The sequence below is a fragment of the Leuciscus leuciscus genome, assembly GCF_965113295.1.
Source record: "Leuciscus leuciscus genome assembly, chromosome: 15".
Classification (NCBI taxonomy): domain Eukaryota; kingdom Metazoa; phylum Chordata; class Actinopteri; order Cypriniformes; family Leuciscidae; genus Leuciscus; species Leuciscus leuciscus.
The window spans coordinates 11,435,480-11,454,107 of NC_138739.1; the positions used below are offsets into that span (position 1 = coordinate 11,435,480).

General features: G+C 34.5%; 2 protein-coding genes and 3 long non-coding RNA genes across 8 annotated transcripts in view; 3 read left to right on the forward strand and 2 right to left on the reverse strand.

The window, feature by feature from the left end:
• Positions 1-360: 360 nt before the first annotated feature.
• Positions 361-1,624, forward strand: LOC309476526. Its single transcript, XR_014198238.1, has 2 exons — positions 361-649; positions 915-1,624. It is a non-coding gene; the product is annotated as an uncharacterized lncRNA (long non-coding RNA).
• LOC309476254 (uncharacterized protein) lies at positions 1,479-6,638 on the reverse strand. 2 transcript variants are annotated; one of them, XM_082139526.1, is made up of 6 exons: positions 6,480-6,638; positions 4,336-4,737; positions 3,946-4,005; positions 2,992-3,105; positions 2,849-2,897; positions 1,479-2,658 (listed from the first exon to the last, which is right to left on the reverse strand). In XM_082139526.1, exons 1-5 carry the CDS (start codon positions 6,523-6,525, stop codon positions 2,866-2,868), a joined length of 654 nt encoding a protein of 217 aa, XP_081995652.1. In that variant the 5' UTR covers positions 6,526-6,638; the 3' UTR covers positions 1,479-2,658; positions 2,849-2,865. The 2 variants fall into 2 exon arrangements, with proteins under 2 accessions (XP_081995652.1, XP_081995651.1); XM_082139525.1 differs by having other exon boundaries at positions 2,992-3,114.
• Positions 6,639-6,943: 305 nt separating this feature from the next.
• Positions 6,944-18,628, forward strand: part of LOC309476216 (SLAM family member 9-like) — a 69,914-nt gene continuing 58,229 nt past the window's right edge. Inside the window, exons 1-2 of one of the 2 annotated variants that reach the window (XM_082139468.1) lie at positions 6,944-8,077; positions 8,367-8,696. In XM_082139468.1, coding sequence (XP_081995594.1) covers positions 8,029-8,077; positions 8,367-8,696 — 379 coding nt within the window. In that variant the 5' untranslated portion in view covers positions 6,944-8,028. The remainder of the gene's footprint in view (positions 8,078-8,366; positions 8,697-18,628) is intronic. The other variant, XM_082139469.1, reaches the window with a different exon arrangement.
• The window catches only part of LOC309476364, a 71,053-nt gene continuing 61,748 nt past the window's right edge, over positions 9,324-18,628 (reverse strand). Inside the window, exons 3-4 of one of the 2 annotated variants that reach the window (XR_014198061.1) lie at positions 14,258-14,337; positions 9,324-9,509 (exon numbers count right to left, since the gene is read on the reverse strand). This is a non-coding gene — a long non-coding RNA (uncharacterized lncRNA). Of the gene's footprint in view, positions 9,510-11,544; positions 13,803-13,869; positions 14,338-18,628 lie in introns of those variants that run through there. The other variant, XR_014198062.1, reaches the window with a different exon arrangement.
• On the forward strand, positions 9,548-12,181 carry LOC309476372. Its single transcript, XR_014198073.1, has 2 exons — positions 9,548-10,368; positions 11,380-12,181. It is a non-coding gene; the product is annotated as an uncharacterized lncRNA (long non-coding RNA).

Here is an 18,628-nt window from a genome sequence, read left to right on the forward strand (position 1 = left end):
GGAAATATGGAGCTGAAAACTCTCTGATAGCTAAAATCAAAGAGAACCAAATCTCCTCCACATATGATGATGTTCCTGATGGGAGATTCAGAGACAGACTGAAGCTGGACGATCAAACTGGATCTCTGACCATCACAAATACCAGAACTGAACATGCTGGAGATTATCAACTAGAGATACATGGAGCAAAACTTTCATCAAAAACATTCAATGTGTCTGTCTATGGTGAGTAGAGATCATTTGTCCTGTCCTTCAAATTTTCTTATTTAAATATATATTATTTTATAATTTGAGATTACAGTAACACTAAATGTGATCACACTAAGATTGTTGCTTACATTTATTCATATATCAGCTCGTCTGCCTGTTCCTGTCATCATCAGTAACTCTTCACGCTGTTCTTCATCATCATCATCATCATGTTCACTGGTGTGTTCATCAGTGGTGAATGTGTGTGATGCGACTCTCTCCTGGTACGCAGGAATCAGTGTATTGTCCAGCATCAGTGTGTGTGATCTCAGCATCAGTCTCTCTCTACCTCTGGAGGTGGAATATCAGGATAAAAACACCTACAGCTGTGTGCTGAACAATCCCATCAGCAACCAGACCACACATCTGGACATCAACACACTCTGTCACACATGTGCAGGTACCACAGCACTGATGATATGTGATTGTTTATTAATCATGTTACAGCACTGATATTATTCACATTCATTCACTGAATTAATGTGTTGATTTTAATGAGACTGATAACTTAAGATGCCAGAAATTATGAATGAGCTTCTGTCATCATCATCATTACTCGTGTCTTTTCTTGTGTGGAGCGTAAAAGGTGATATTTTTGAGTTCATGACCGAGTCAGCTTGTTGAAAATCACAATTCATTGTATAATTGCTTATTTGTTTTTTCAGAAGTGCTGTTGTCATTCAGTTGTGCTGTGCTGTGATTGGTCGTCACAGCGGCTGATGGGCGTGGCTGATGACGTCAGATCTACAAGAGGTTAATATAAAAAAACAAAACAGATATTATAAATATTGTGACATATACTGCAGTTTTAATAATATGAAAAAAATATGTGGTCTAATTGTTTAGTGATGGTGAAAAGAAGCTTTGCTTACCTATTCTCTCCTAAACTGTATCGGAAAAGGTTGATTATATGAATTTGGTGTTGGAGGTGGCTAAAATGATGATTTTTTTATTATTATTATATTTCTTTGTAATCTTTAATGTCATCCACGTTACAATTATTTGTTAATTACACAATTTGTTTTTAATTTATGTTTGTTATTTTTATTTTCTTTCATAAATGTATGAAGCAACACAAATGTAAAAATATTTGGGAAAAAAACAACTAAATATTACCTACCCAACTGATATACATAATTATATAGTATTATAACTGAAGGTGTTTACTACAATTTCCATCATAATAAGAATAAACTATGAATTCAGAATCAAATCGAATAAAAACACACTTACAGCATTAAACAGTTTATTCAAAAAACAAGCAGAAAGTGTAAAGTTCATTATAAGGCAATATTATAGTGCAACAAACACAGGCAAATTTTTCTTTAGTCTTAGTTCTGGAAGTGTTTTTCCTATTTATCTTCTCAATAAAGAACTACAATCCCAAAACTACAAGTGCAATTTTTAAATGTGCAATTTGTCAATGAAATTAATTTGGTTACTGATGTTTAATACTGACTGAAGGCCAGAACCATATACATAAACTTAAAGTTATAAAGGTTTAAATCATCAAAAGCCCCCTTTTCTTTACAGAGAGAATTACAATGTTAACTTTCAGAATCCATAACAGTAGAGATGCTGCAATTCGAGTTTTAAAGGTATTATAGCTCTTTTCTTTTTGGACAGAGATTGGAAGATGATGTCATCTTCTGAGGGACAATGAAAGTGAAAGTTCCGAACAGTGAGTTTGTGTCCTTATTTTGTTGGTACAGTCACTGCATTCATTCACTTCTAACAATAACAAAACATTTGTTGTATACATTTAGCAGAAAGGCCAAATTCTATAAATTATTTGAGATTTAAATACAAATAGAAAAACTTAATTCATGCACTTTAAGAAAATGAATGAGAAACAAGTTACGTAGTCACTTTCTGTTTCAAACTTCTTCCACAAGCACTTAACTAATACTGAACCATAAAAATACTTGCTACAACAAAACTATGATTAACTCCTGATATTTCTCCATTCGTTTCTTTGGATAAAAGCAACTGCTAAATGCACTGCAAGTTTAGAAGCTGCATATATTTGATATTTACATCAGTTTAAATGCAGTTTATTTTATGCATATTTAAAATAAGGTTGAAATGTTATTGCAGTAACTTTTGTCACGCAAATAATTACAGGACATTTAGATGATAAAATTACAAATTAACATCCAGCTAGAAAATATGATTATGAGCATCACACAGGTAACATTATCTCTGTTTCCAGTAACAGCTGGTTTAATATTTGCATAACAGCTGAAGATAAGTGATTTATGATTAATGAGAGGCCAGCAAAGCTTTTCATGTTTCAGCTCAAAAACACAAGCTCATTTTCCCCTTATGTATTTTTAGAGGAAGCTTTTTTGTTGCCTTGCGGAAGCGGTTACGATCCTCTCCGATCATGTGACCTTCATCTTTCTCCATCTTAGAAAACAACGAATCACAGAAAATAAAGAGAGTGAAAGAAACAGCAACAGAAACTCAGAAAATCAGCACATCTGTCATCAAATCAGTGAATGAGATTCTGTTTAAAATGTTTGTAACCAAGATGATTTTGTCAGTACAGATGAAATCAAACACAAATCAATAAAGACACACTAGTTCAGTATCTCACCTTATACTTAAGACTTTCTACAGAAACTCTCGGGCCTTTTTCTCCACATCTGCTTTGAAAAATTATCACACGCACAATTAAACACTAATTTTGCAAGATAAAGATGTTTTCCTCTCACTATAATATCGGTAGGTGATACTTGCCCTTTCTAAAGCTCCTGCGGCGATAGTAAATCACACCAGCAACAGCTGAAGCAGCAAACCCCAGCAGAACAGCAACAGCTATTCCTGCAACAGCACCTGAAGACAGACCTGAACCTGGAACAGCTAAAGACAAACAGACAATTGTGTGAGTGAATCTGACTGTGTATTTATAACATATTCATCAGATATGGGATTCAGATGGAATTCATTCAAAAACATGCAGTGATGGACTGTATAGGACACCAGATGAGTCTGTCAGCAGCGATTCTTAAGTTCAGATTTAAAACATCTCTATTATCTGTGAATTCCCTGACTGAACTGTTTCTGTTCTGTTTACATTTCGCCTCTTGTCATTTAAAGGGATACTCCACCGTTTTTTCATATTAAACTATGTTATTCCCTTAACTAAGACGAGTTGATACATACCTCTCTCGTCTCAGTGCGTGCACTTAATCGCTCTGGCGCGCGGTGACACTTTGATAGCACTTAGCTTAGCCCAGTTCATTCAATGATATCTAACAGCAATGAATTTAGAAGTGACCAAACACCTCCACGTTTTCCCTATTTAAAAACAGTTACACGAGTAGTTATACGACCAAGTATGGTGACACAAAATAAAACGTGTCGCTTTTCTAAGCGGGTTAAAAAGGATAACTATAATGTATGGCGGAATAGCACTTTTGGGAGTATTCGACTCGGCGCAGTAAAAAGTCACGCCAGGCGCGACTTTTTACTGCGCCGAGTATACACTGTAGGCTAATGACTACTATTTAGGCTAAATATTTAGGCAAAAAATATTTTTAAATTATTTTTTTAAATAATAAAAAATAATAACAACAACAACAACAACACTATCATTGCTGACACACAAGAACAATGTACATTTATAAATACTTTGTAATATATTTTGTGCAATTATAAATAGATGAAAACGGAAGGTAGGATGAAATATACTCATGTCAGTCTCCTGCTCATTTGGTGCCATTTGGGATGCTTTATTGGTCTTGTCAGCAACTGGAAAACACAAGAGAATACAAATAAAGGGGAGGGGGGGGGGGAACACAATAATTTATGTTAAAGAAATAGGTCTATGGCAGTATGGCGTCAATGAAAGTTGAACTTGTTTTTAAAAATATAATTTTGTTCTATTTAATGTCTGAATGTTGAAAACTGTGACAGAAATCAGTTTGTGCTGTAAAACAGGTTATTTAGATATGAACAATAACATACAGGATTTTCCTGACAATAAACAAACATGTTCAAACAAGTACAAAATTAAAAATCATTTATTTCCAGTATTTAATCTGTAAAATACTTCAGGGTTAATAACATCGAGTGACTCACCAGAGACAGAAACAATGAATGTTTTTGTGGTGTCATGAGTGCTGCTGGTCTTTGGGAGGATTTTTGTGTTGTCACACTTGCTGTTTCTGTTCAAGCTTCTGCTGGTTCCTGAGCTCTTCTTTATGTTGAGCTCTGCTTCATAACGTCCAGCATGTTCAGATCTGATGTTTGTGATGATCAGAGATCCGGTCTCATAGTCCACCTCCAGTCTGTCTCTGAATCTCCTGTCTTCTCCATCATATAAACAGCTCGTATGGTTATGTCCGTTGATCTGAGCTATGCGAGTGTCTTTGAAATACCACAGCATCTTGTCATGTTCTCCTTTGGTAACACCAGTGTTTAGAGTAACAGAACCTCCCTCCATCACTTGCTTCACTTCATCTGTTTCAGCACCGAACACACCTGAAGACACAAATTAACAGTTACATTAGTGTGGGTGTGTGTACATGTTTTACCTATATTGTGGGGATCAAAATATAACAACAGGTGCCAATGAAAAGACCCGACAAAGACAGTGTGTGTATACATTTGATGACACATGTGTATCCAGAAGTGAGATAAATCTGACAAAACCTCTTACAAACTCATTTGGGGACAACCTCATTTGTAAAAATGGTATAAAAATATAGTAAATAATTTCGCTGCAGCTCCTTTCGTGTTTTTATTTTATTTATTTTTTAGATTACTTAAATTCACATTAATTTATTTAAATCTAATAACAGTAATCAAATTGAATTTAAGTAATCTTAAAAATAAAATAAAAATAAAATAAAAAACGAAAGGAGCTGCAGCGAAATTATTTACTATATTTTTATACCATTTTTACAAATGAGGTTGTTAGCCACAAATGCTGAATTACTACTCATACAGGTCAAGTTACTTGAGAAATTAAAAATTGTGGGGTAATGCAACACTGTTTTTCTTGGTGAAAATAATCATACTAAAATACATTTGAGTGTGTTGAATGTTACATTACTCTGTGTGTTCACTCAGTGGCTGGTATGAGACACTTGATGCGCATTGCAGTGAACTAGATTGATATTAGAATATCATATTAATAAAAACTAGATGACTTGTGTTGCCAAAGAGCATGTAAGTAATTTAAAAAAAAAATATTGAATGGTGGAGAAAATGCTGTATTACTATAAATAAAGATTATGCATTGTTAGCCACTTGACAAAACAGTGTTGTCTTTGAGGTACAAACATGTTACTCGCTGTAAATCAAGAAAACAAGAGATTCAAACAATAAGACTAACTGTTTTGAGCTATAACAATTATTCGTTTTCTGTTGATAACGGTATCCAAACAGTTGCTCATCTGTCTAATAAAACACATAATATAAAAAAATTCAAAATAAATAATTTTGACAATGAACACACTGCAAAACACAGCTATACAACATAGTTCAAAACAATGCAGGCAAATAGATGAAGAAACATATTCATAAAAACACAGAGCTGAAACACAACACTCCCCTCCCTTCACACATAGCTCTCACAGAACAGGACACAAATAGACAAGCCAGTACGAATGCTGTAAATTTCCTGAAATACTCATTCTGAATATTCAGGTTCTTCCTCTCAGTCTTTATTCACCTGTTTCTTGCGGGTTTTCAACAGAAATTTATAAAAGTGAATTATGCTAATTGCATCGGTAATTGTATGGAATAGCATTCTAATAACGGGGTACGTTTTAATGCAGTGTAGAACGGAAACCCGGCTAGTGTCTTCTGCTAGTTAGTGAAGCATTTAAGAACTATCTAGATTGGAGATTGAAATAATATTAGATTAGTCTAATGTTAAATAAACAGAAAATACAGATGAAAATTAACTTAAGAAATGTATATATTTTTTTTTTTCTTCTATTGTTAAATAAATGTTCGGGGATATCTTCCAAAGATTTCTGATTAAAAAAAAAAAAAAAAAAAAAAAAATTAAATCACTATATAGTGTTGATATGGCATCTAGAAACACTAATGCTAGCATATGTGGACGTATTTAAACCATGTGTGTTACAACTAGTCCTATGTTAGTTTGTGCCCCGCTCTCCGAACTGAAACTGCGTCATTTTTCTTCGCTGAAATGTAAAGGATTGAAAGTAAAGAAACAAACTAACAAAAAGAAAGAAACAAAAATGTCTTACCATTAACGAGCAAGACAACAAGGGTGAACATAATATAGCCTCCCATCCTTTTAACTGCTGTGGCTCTGGTAAATTGAATAAGATAGCCTATATTGAAGATTCAAATGGCGTCCCACTGGTTGTTTGCTGGGTAGAAATGGCGTCTGCTACGGTCTCTTTCTTTTCCTGTCTCAGCGGGGAAACCCCCGCCCTCAATGCATCATTTGATTTTACTACAGCTGTTTTTGACATTTAGTATAAAGATAAAATGGTTAAAAATGGATAATTAAAAACAGGACACGTGAAATTATAGTAATCATGATTTATCCTGTCAAATTAAAGAGCCCGAAGGCAATATTGCATATTTTGATTCTGGTCAAATGAAAGTGAAAGTAACGCAGGCTTGACCAATCAGCGTGATCTGAAGCCTTGGTTAGGAAGAGCGCTGTAGAAAGTAGACCAGCACACTACTCTTACTATTTCTGCCATAGAAAGATAGGCTACAGCAAAAGTTGTACAAGTAGTATGCTGTTGTTAATTTCCTTATTTGCCATTTCTAATTTCCTTATTTAAGCTTTCTGCCTGTGTTTAACAGCTCACACTTACCAGTCACTTTATTAGGTACACTTGTTCAACTGCTTATTATTAGCCTAACTTAAACCTTAAGGTGGGATCAGTAGTTTTTGAAAAACAGTTTTGGGCATGATCAAGACGATCTGCCGAGGTGAAGAAGAGCATCTCTGAACACACAACATATCAAACCTTGAAGCAGATGGACTACAGCAGCAGAATTAACACACACACCAGACACTCCTGACAGATAAGAACAGAAAACTGAAGTAACAATTAACACAGACTCACCAAAACTGGACAGTAGAAGATTGGACAAATGTTGCCTTGTCTGATGTGCCTCGATCCTGCCTTATATCAACGGTTCAGCCAACAAATCTGCAGCAACTGTGTGATGCTATTATGACAATATTAACCAGAATATCTTAGGAATGTTTCCAACACCTTGTTGAATCAATGCCATAAAGAATTAAGGCAGTTCTGGAGGCAAATGGGGTCCAACCCGGTACTAGCAAGGTTTACATAATAAAGTGGCCGGTGAGTGTATGTCCATATTATAAAGGTTGTAATGAAGATTATTATGCACACTCAAATATTAACAGGTTAAATTTAGGCTATTAAATATCACTGCAGAAACTATAGTTCATCCAGTTATTTTTAATAAAACTAGTTAAAAAATTTGTTTTACTTATATTATTGGACAGACATCAGTATATCAGTTAATAATTAGTTTTACATCTCTTGCTAATATGAACGTCACAATTTTCCTCTTCACACAATTTTTTTTACATTTTTAATTCATGACCTGAAAGATTTAAAAAAATCGAAAGAAAAGATACAGCAAACTTGATATACGTGTATATATGTATATATATGTAATATATATGATCACAGCTAGTGTGCGTCAGCTGAAGGGTGGTCAGTTCCTGTTAGGGGAGGATCCACAAGCACACGAGTTCTGTCATTTCAAAGCAGTCTTTTTTATAATATTTTAAAGAAAATGGTTCACGTTGTTGTTTTGTTCCTCTCGTGTTTGTGGCAAGTGGTTGGTAAGTTATAAATGTATGTTTTATATATATAATTTTATATCAGTGTAATTTAGTACATGCTTTAGTATTTTATCAATGATGCTGATGCTGTTATTTTTGTGGAATGGTGCTTTTCTTTTTCAAACCTTTTCAATTTCTTTGTCTGTGCTGCTCTTCTCTTTGTTTTTCTCTATTCAATAGCCAGCTATTTCTGTCTGTGCTGCTAGTCATTATAGTTACAAGAAATGGTATTAAGTAAATCAGCAAAGTTATTTGGGACCCTTAATCTGTGATAAACTCTGTTCTCCAGGAGTGTGTGCTGACACAGATGCAGTGAAGTCAGTGTCAGTGATGGAGGGAGATTCAGTCACTCTAAACTCTGATCTTACTGAAATGATGGATGAAGATCTGATTTACTGGAGGTTTGGAAATGAAAACACTGTAATAGTTGAAATCGATGTACTGGACGACAGAATCACTGTATATGATGATGTTCCTGATGGGAGATTCAGAGACAGACTGAAGCTGGACGATCAAACTGGATCTCTGACCATCACAAACACCACAACTGAACATACTGGAGTTTATCAACTAGAGATTAAAGATCGTGTGAGCAAGAGTTTCAGTCTTACCATCTATGGTGAGTTACATATTTTGTTTGTTATAATTAAAGCAGATACACAATAAATGAATGAATTTTCAATCTTGAAAAAAAATAATATATATATATATATATATATATATATATTGAGATACACACATATTTTTGACTTTCCTTTTCAGCCTATTGAACACTTTCCTTTTGATTTATTATGAACCTGGCATCTCAAACTTTTTTTTATAAATCTGGAATCACAGTAGTCTGTTTGTGAATGACATCAGAAACTCTCTCAACATAGTCAAAAAGAGCCGTCTTATTTACTGATATGATTGAGCCAGATTTTTCTAATCTTTCTCAGCTCATCTGCCTGTTCCTGTCATCAGTAACTCTTCAAACTGTTCTTCTTCATCATCATCATCATCATGTTCACTGGTGTGTTCATCAGTGTTGAATGTGAGTGATGCGACTCTCTCCTGGTACAAAGGAATCAGTGTATTGTCCAGCATCAGTGTGTGTGATCTCAGCATCAGTCTCTCTCTACCTCTGGAGGTGGAATATCAGGATAAAAACACCTACAGCTGTGTGCTGAACAATCCCATCAGCAACCAGACCACACATCTGGACATCAACACACTCTGTCACACATGTGCAGGTACCACAGCACTGATGATATATGTGTGTGTTTATTTATCATGTTACAGTGCTGGTATCGCATAGTGTTTGTTGTAGATCAGATCCATGGCTCATTTTGTCCATTACAGATCAAGGCCTACCCTTGCTCTACATAGTGTTGATCTCTGCTGCTGCTGCTGGAACTCTGGTGATTGTTGCTGTTGCTGCAATCGTTGGGATCTGGAAGAAATGTAGAAAAACTGTTCAAGAAGGCAAGTGTTACAAACAAGTTTTTTAACAAATAACACTTTAAAAATATATATTTACCATTTTTAGTTTTCCAATTAATAGCCATAAATATATATAAAAAAAAAATTTTTTTTAGTTTTTACTGTCTAGTTCCTTTTAATGGAAATAAATAGACCAAAATAATATAGTATATAATATGTATAGTTACTGGGTGTAGTAATAATGACACTGGACACCGCTCTTTACTCATCTCACTTGCACAATTTTTTTTTAATATATATATATATTTCTCAAAACTGCATTAAAACACACCGGAAATACAAACTCAGAAATGCACATCTAAATGATTTTAATAATACTCAGCTTTCTCTACAATTTATGACCATAATCCTGCATGTGTAAAGATGCAGCCCTCTTCTGGTGTTCAAATTAACATCTCTGTTTATATTTAACTCAGGGGTGACATTTCTATATATTTTAACTAAATTAAATATTCAACAATTACCTTAGATTATGATTTTTTATTGACTGATTTGTTTATATAATCTACAGTAGGGCTGCTGGATTATGGCAAAAATCATAATCATAATTATTTTGGTCAGGATTGTAATCATGATTATTTAACACATTTAAGGAGTGGGAGATATGAACAAAATCTTCATTTCTCCCACTCGTTTTTTTTCTTCTTACAATAGCTAACCCCTAACCCCCCTCCCCCTTTCATGATAATGAAACGGATCTAGATGAGATTGAGTATTGAGATTTTAATTCATCTGTAATTTTTGTTTAAACAGCTAAAGAGGTCACTTATGCTGATCCGACGTTCTACAAAAGAAATCCACAGAAATCGGTGAGATCATTTATTCTTAAATTTATGCTGTGCTCTTTATAATTTTACCAGTCAGATTTATAGTTGTGTGCTTGTACGTATCATTTTACAGACACAGACAAAACAGCAGTGATGATTCTGTAATGTTCAACTGATAGACACTAATGCTGTATTTACTGTCAGCTGATGACATCGCTGTCCAACATTTTTACAGAACAATTTGTCTGTAGGTTATTTGTACTGAAATAAATTTTTTTAAGCAACCAAGAAACACTGAAAGAGTGCAGGATCTCTAAATTTCATCAACACTTGAGATTTTTCAAATACGTGTTAAAAAATCTTAAGCCAGTAATCGTGTTATAGTTTAGCGAGATCCAGCAGAAATAAACAGGAAACTGAATGTGACAAAAATGCACTGCATGTTCTGCATGTCTATATGTGTTACACTGTTTTAAACTTGATTATGCTGTTTTCAATTCTTCATGGGATTGCAGTTCTTTCCCTCACTAAAGCCGTTAAGTACACAGTCTTGTACCTTTGTGTTTTTGTCCAATTTTAATTTTTTTTGTGTGTGCATCAAATCGTAGTTTGTAATGTTGTGATTCATATCGTAGCTGATTGGCTTGCTTCATGGCTTATTATAACTCTTTGATGAAGAAATCCCATATGGGAAAAAAAAATATATGTAAGAAATACTTCCGGAACCAACGCCGGTGAAAAAGGGGACGGGCACTATTTTACTGTCATATCACGGCATTATAATAAGTATTTCTGGCCATCTCTAAACACCCCAGTTCTGTAATTTTTTTGTTATTAATATTCACTGTAATAGAATTTGTTTAAATATTTGCATGTCTAAATTAAGTATATCAGCAAGATGTCAAAAGGTTTGAAGCTGTTTCCTCAAGCTGCTTCACATTAGCAGTAAGAATCTGGACTTTACCAATGTCTTACGATAAAACATATCTGAACTCAAACTTTGAACTCAGGTTTCAAATGTTTTATTGTTATTATATCTTGTGTTTTGTACAGAATGTTAAAGAGGAGGATGAAGTAGTGTATGCAGATGTCAGAAGATGATCAAACTTCAGTCTTCACTTCAGTTCAAGATCCAGCTGTGTGATCACTTTCACCGGGAGTCTGTGGTTGAGATTTGGGATTGGTGAGAATCACAACATTAACCATGTGTATAAAATATATTTTCAGATAGATATTTTTCAGTTTTGCTCTAGTTTTACCAGGTTATCCCAGCGAACTGAGGTGTGACATTCAGATAAATATTAATAAAATGCTCTTCTAAAAAACTTCTTTCTAATACAAGGACTTGTAAGAAAAATCTTGTGGCCTGGAACTAATATAAACTGTCTTCAATTGCCAAATGTGAGTAAAAATCAGCATTGGCGAGTGTATGAAAGCGTTACTCACAAGTTGGCAGGTCATTTTATGATTTCTAGCAATGAATGGTTGTGAGAACACAATCTGGCTTAGTAGGGTTGTCCCGACCACGTTTTTTGTGCCCCCGATCCGATCAGAGTCATTGAATATTGAGTATCTGCCGATACAGAGTCCAGATCTGATACTTATATATACACACATAACTGTTGTTGACTAGATGCTGCATTAGTGGAGATGTCATCATTATGTTCAGTTTAATTCAGTTCAAGGACTCATTTGTTCCAGCTGTGTTTTATTAGTTACTTTGTTTAGTTTGCTATATTGTACCCGTCTTCACTCTTTGTCTGTTCACGATCATGTTTAGTTGTGTTTGCTAACGCCTGTTCATATGTTTTTGAGTATACTTGCTGTTAAACTTTGTTGAGAACTTTATTAATCTGTATGCCTGAAAACACTGTGTGACAGGACAACAACAAATTTATAATAATGGAAGAACATGTGTGTAAAAGGCCCCTTTCGCCACCTCATACAATTATAAGATTTTTAAACAAAATAAACAACCTCTATGATTTATTTTCACACAAAATCTGTTGCTCCTTCAATGTTCAATACAAACATCTTCAGAAAAATGTTCTTCTATACTAATCCCATTTTTCTGAAGATGTGCCTTTAGCCCCGTTGTACCCTAAAACGGTGTAACAAAAGTCCTTGCAAGACCAACCCAAATGTTTACTGTCACAATTGTTACCATTAGTTAACCAACAAAGTTGCCTATTTAAAGCTAGTGAAGGCCATCTTTAAGAAAGAATGTTTGGATTTATATGAAATGGTAACACTTTACAATAAGAGTCCATCTGTAACAATAACTAAGATTAGTAAATGCTGTAGAAGTATTGTTCACTGTTAGATTGTTCATTTCATCATTTACTAATACATTTTTACATTTTAAATCTGTTAACATTAGGCACTGGACTATGAACTAACATAAATGATCAAGGTATAATCAAATTATTAATATTTAAAAAATACAGTACATTTTCATAGTTCAGTACTGCTTTTTTATTTTTGTAATACAATTCAGCACTATTTTACAGAGGAGTTATTTTTGCTTTCATTCAGTACCTATTTTAAAAACTAAGTAATCGGCCAGCGTGGTCCAACCTAGATATCGTTATTGGTAAATCCACTATCGGTCGACCTCTATTTTATCTGTGTGGTCACAATTATGAAACTAGCTGTATTGTATATGTACAATAAGCAGAATAACTTCATCCCTTTGGCTTAGTGTGACCATCAATATTAAAAGCTGCAATTTAACTATATAAATACAGTCTGACGTAGTGAGTGTTTATGGTGAAGTGTTACACTGAGTTCATTTAAACATGAGAAACTTATGTAAATATTGCTTCACACAAACTCCATCTCTTCAAGTGCACTAGCTTTGAGTCGCTTATAAAATGCATTTTAAAACACAATAGGCACCTACCATCTCCGGCATCAGTTGTAAATCTGTTGTCAACAAAAGAGACGCTTTAAGGTCTACCTGATGTTTTCTGCCAAAATAAAAGCTTGATGGTTTAACATTTGAAAGCAAAGAAATTAAGATGGCCATTTACATTAGTACTGTAATTTTACTGTTGTTCTGTTAAAATGTCCTTGAACTTCTTTTAGGGGCCACTGGCAGTTTGAGGCTCTAGCAGCTCAAACATGAAAACAGTGACCTTAATAAACGTATTCACGTTTAAACACAATTTAAACAACGTATTATTCAATGCATTAGGCTACTTCTATATAGATTTATATATTAATTTGCTCAAGCAAGTGGTAAAACATTTAACCATGTAGGCCTACTTATATTAAAATCTCAAACATTTTAAATTAAAACTTAAAACTGACAAAAACAGCTGACTCTCATGCCTTTTCTTTTGCATTTAAATTTTAACACAATTAATCTTGCATGTCACAAAGAACTTGTTTTTCCACCTCCACGAATGAGACGAGTGTTGTTCATTATGTCGCCTTGTTGAGGTAAATTGTAGTTTTCCTTGCTTTACCCCAGTCTTAAAGTATAAAGATGACTGTGAAAATAGTAGTATTTAACAAATACATTTATGGTGCGATTACTACATTTTATTTAATTAAATGCATTTATGGTGAGATTATTATATTTTCATGTCAATCTGTGTTCATTTTGACCATGAACGATGCGCTGTCACTTTAATTCAGCGCGTGCAGCACAGCAGAAATAGACTCGGTGCGGAAACGATCGCTGCACTGCTGGGGGTTAAGTCTATTTTGACTATATCTCAAAACTCCTCCGATAGCTCCTTAAATAAAAAACGAACAGTCCAATAAATTGAACAATTCAATAAATAAATAAATAACATTGTTCATTACGTCATCAACAATAGGTTGTTTTGGTCAGCTGTTGAACATTTAGCACTCAAAGGAAGGACAAAATGAACCCCAAAATGTAAAAGATGAGTTAGATAAAGATGTAGACAGAAAATCTCACCTTAAGGGAACCCGATGGAGTCCAGATACAAACTTGTGAGAGATGATGAAGATCTGCTCCTGCTCTTCATAAACCGCCTCCTGAGGAAAACAAACCATTATCAGGAAACAAACGTGTTTTTTTTGCATGATGATAATATATAGGCTACCATCTATATGGGACAAACTGCTACTTTGATGTCTTAAATATGGAATAATTACATATTATACAGGTTTATATTGGTTTATACTTTAGGCCTTTAATTTATTCTGAAAAAGGAAAAGGGGTTAATGCGTTTAGATGTGGAAAACAGGATCATCTCTGTTCCACAACAATAAGGCTTTTCAATCAACAAATCACCAACATTTACCATGGATTTACTGTGGTAACACGAACTGTAACCGTATTGTGGCAGAAATGTGGGATATATTTATTATATTACACATATTAAATGCATTAAAGTATTATGTTATTAAACTATAGCCATTTTTTGTGTATTTGTATTTATACTATGTGTTTAGGCCACTGTTTTTCATAACAAAACCATATAAACAGTTAATTTTACCAGTGAGGTGCCATGCATGGATTTACCAGTGGTTAACATGATATCCAAATGTAGGATACTATGGAAGCTGAATGATAAATTTTAATAAAGTGGAGTCTTAAAAATATTTAAATTTTATAATATAAAAATAATTTTGTTACAATTTTTACAGACGTTAATAAAAACAAAAGCAGTAAAATGCAGGCCTGTATTCCTTTATTTAGTTTCTGCTAAAACACACTGTTAACTGTCTGACAGGCAGCTGAAGACAAACACATAAGCACATATTCTTCAACATGTGAGAGAGCAGAAACAGAACAGTCCATGAGAAAATGTGCTTTAAAAAAAATAAAAAATAAAAATAAAAAAATCAGATTTTTAGATTTGCATTTACATTGTCCATTTTGTGTTTTTTTTGTTTTGTTTTTTTGCATATAAAAAAAAAATGAAATGCCAAATTGGACATGTTTCTCAGAGTGAAGCACGGCACTGTGTTCATTTACACATGAGCAGCTCATGATCCAGTAGTGTGTCAAGAGCATCTCGGTTCACAGTAAATGCCACAGATACAGTATCAACGGTAAATGTTGCTCCAAAAGAACTGCATCTCTGTAAGTGTTGTGACTTTGATTCGCTTATTCGCTCATTTAAAAATGTAACATGCAAAACATCTTCCCAAATTTGTAATGAGAATCAGTTATAAATCTTTTATCAACAAAAGAGAAGCTTTAAGGTCTCTCTACAGTTATCCGTCAAAATAAAAGCTTGATGGCTTAACATTTGAAGGCAAAGAAATTAAGATATTAGTTTTCTGTAAAAACTGTGAACTTTTTTTAGGGGCCCCTGGCAGTTTGAGGCTCTAGTTTGTATATCAAAAATAAAACCTGCAGTGGGTCTGAATAATTTATATCTCCAAAGAGTTGTGGTTTGATCTGTAGGGTAAACAGGGTCTGCTTGAGCACGAGTCTATATCTGGACATCTGTGGTTGATGTCAGTTTATGTTGATGTCTCAATAGCTTGTGGTTTAAGGGTGTTTTTCCACTTCATCACATACAATGTTCACAGTTTGACTTCTGCTTTCCACAGAACAGCTTTACCATGAATAAAAAAAATAAATAAAAAAAAATCATCACATCAAAATGATACTGCAAAATATGAAAATCTAATACACCTTTACTATGAAAGCTGAGACTGTTTCATATCAAAAGTAACCTGCTCTGTCGTGTCTGTTAATGCTCTATAAACAGCGCTAAAGTCTACAGTTATTTCCAGCTCGAGCAAGAGAAGCTGAAGTCATTTCTAAAAACAATGTTTCTTTATCACACCTTTTTTTTATAAACATCATACCTGTCAGTGTCTATGTCTGAGAGTATTTTTAAGAACAAACTTAAGATTCACTGCTGTTATGCACATTTTTAATGATTCATTTTATGTTTTTAGCACTTCTTGGGAGTAACAAACTAAAAGTTGCAATGCTGCTACACATATCTCCTGTAATGCAAACTATATATTTATAGTAAAATATCCAAAAGGATATTTACACATTTTCTCAAAGTTAAGTCCATGATCTGTTCTGTGACATAAGTTTGGCTCAAATATGCTCATATTTAGACAAATCAAATAAAGCAAAATTCAATTAAAAAGTGCCATTTTCAACAAGTTTAATGACATTTTTCTCAGTTGTCACAGTGTTTTGTCTTTGAGTGTGTGTGTAGCGTGACACTTGACTCATAATACCATGTGACTGATCACTCACTTTATATTACAACTTCTCAGACACAAGTTTCTTTTAAAATGTTTTAAATCTGTGACTTTTAAACTATAATAATACTATAATGAATGAATAACAGTAAAAGGTGCTTTTGTGCACATAATGGTGAAGTTACAACATCTAACAGCAGGGGCGAACAGACCATGTTAACCAGACAAACCTTGACCCTTTGGGATTTCATTTGATATGATAATACAAGGTTTTGCTTTCTGCACCATCTTATCTAAAGGTCAGCATAGCATTGGTCTCTTAAATGGGTTGAGCCTGCATGTGCCATTGCGCCATTAAAAAGAGTCATGTGATCGTTCATACATTCACATCAGATTTATTTCCACATTTGAATGAGGCCTAAAACCGATCTGAAAATAAAGTACCTACTCAAATTAGTAATCCATTCATGAATCGGACATCGCTGGTTCTGATTTTAAATAGCTAACAGAAAATACTGGACACACATGATTGCTGAAGAACTATCAAGGAATAATGTCCTCATTGCTAAATACATTATTTAAAAGCTAACAACGCTAGCACTGAGTAAATGGTTTCACTTAGAGCTGTCAAAGTCCCTTTCAAGGAGAGTCACTCTGTTCACTCGACGGCCATAAACACCTCCACAGGGTTGTCAACTTTCACGCATTTGGTGTGACACACGTGATTTCACTCTCACGCCCGGTTCACACATACTCCGTTTGCACGTATGCGATGGAGGAGCATCACAGGCTCACTGTATTTTCACATGCTGCGTTTGCAGTGCACAATAGATCTAAATTTAAACAACGTATTCAATGCATTACTTACAGTATATAGATGTACTGTACATATATATTATATTAAGCTTCTCAAGCAAGTGGCAAAACATTTAAACATACTTTTCTTATGTTAGAATAACAAACATTTTAAATTAAAACATAATTGACAAAATACATCAGACTATCAAGCCTTTTTTCTTTTGCATTTAAATCTTTAAACAGGAAATCCTGCGGGTCATAAAGAACTTGTTTTTCCACCTCCCTGAGGATATGAGTGCCATCTATTATGTTGCTTTTAGAAAAAGTTGTAGTTTTCCTTGCTTTACCCTGGGCAAAAAGCCATAAACCATATGTTGAGTGTCATGATTCTGCCTTCTTGTCTCTGATTTTCCCTGGTCTTGAGGCAGGATCATGACAGGCCCATGTTTCATGTGCAGCACATGGCCATTTGTTTGGCCATGTGCTTGTGTTGTCTCGTCATGTAACCCCGCCCCCTTGTTACCCTTGTTTAGTCATTATTGTTTCACCTGTGTCCCTGGTTAGATTATTGCTTTACCTGTGTCACCTGTTCCTGATTAGTTTCTCCCTTTTTAATCCCCTCATGTTTTCTGTCCTGTGTCGGTTCATTGTGAATACTGCTGTGATGTTACTCTGTGAATCTTGCCTGTGCTATTATTTCATGTGAATCATTGCAAAATAGTTCCTGTGAGTATCCTGTCTTCGTTACGAGTCCTGTGAAGATCCTGTTCGTGTATTTGCTGTTAGTTAGTGTCTAGTCTTCTGTCAAGTTTATAGTCTAGTTAGTATCCTCAGTCTTGTCTTGTTTTACCCCATTGTGGGCTTTATTTTCCCCTTTTTGCCTATAATAAATCGTGTTTAGTGTACTTTGTCTGCGCCTGGGTTCTCCTTCAATCCCATAACAGTTGAGTGTGAAACAGTATATATGTGAGCCCTCAGGTCTGCTCTTAAAGGGAATGTGAGATGTCGCTCTGATTGGTTTATTTCACGTTACGCCCAAACCACTCCTATGCTACTTCAGACCAACCCATTTTAGATTTGCGTCGGGTGCAAGAGTCATTTATCCCGCCGGTATAATAGCAACAGCGCCCAAGACCCGCCCACAAAGTTACTTGTGTTTCGCGCTTGATACTTGCGTTTCAGATCGTTAAAATAGGGCCAAATGTCTAAAGTGCACTTAGGGCGTCCAATGCGCCCGAATCCACTTTTGCTAGTTTAAAGGGGTGGTAAAACACCTTTTTTCAAAGGCTTGATTGTGTTTGTGGGGTGCACTGTAACATGTGTTCATGCTTAGTTTTTAAAAATTAGC

Coding starts and splice junctions, on each gene's coding strand:
- LOC309476254 (XM_082139525.1), bottom strand. CDS start 6,525: ATGGGAGGCTATATTATGTTCACCCTTGTTGTCTTGCTCGTTAATG. Junction 4,006..4,335: donor ATTCATTGTTTCTGTCTCTG/GTGAGTCACTCG, acceptor TGTGTTTTCCAG/TTGCTGACAAGACCAATAAA. Junction 3,115..3,945: donor TGAGCAGGAGACTGACATGA/GTATATTTCATC, acceptor GTTTGTCTTTAG/CTGTTCCAGGTTCAGGTCTG.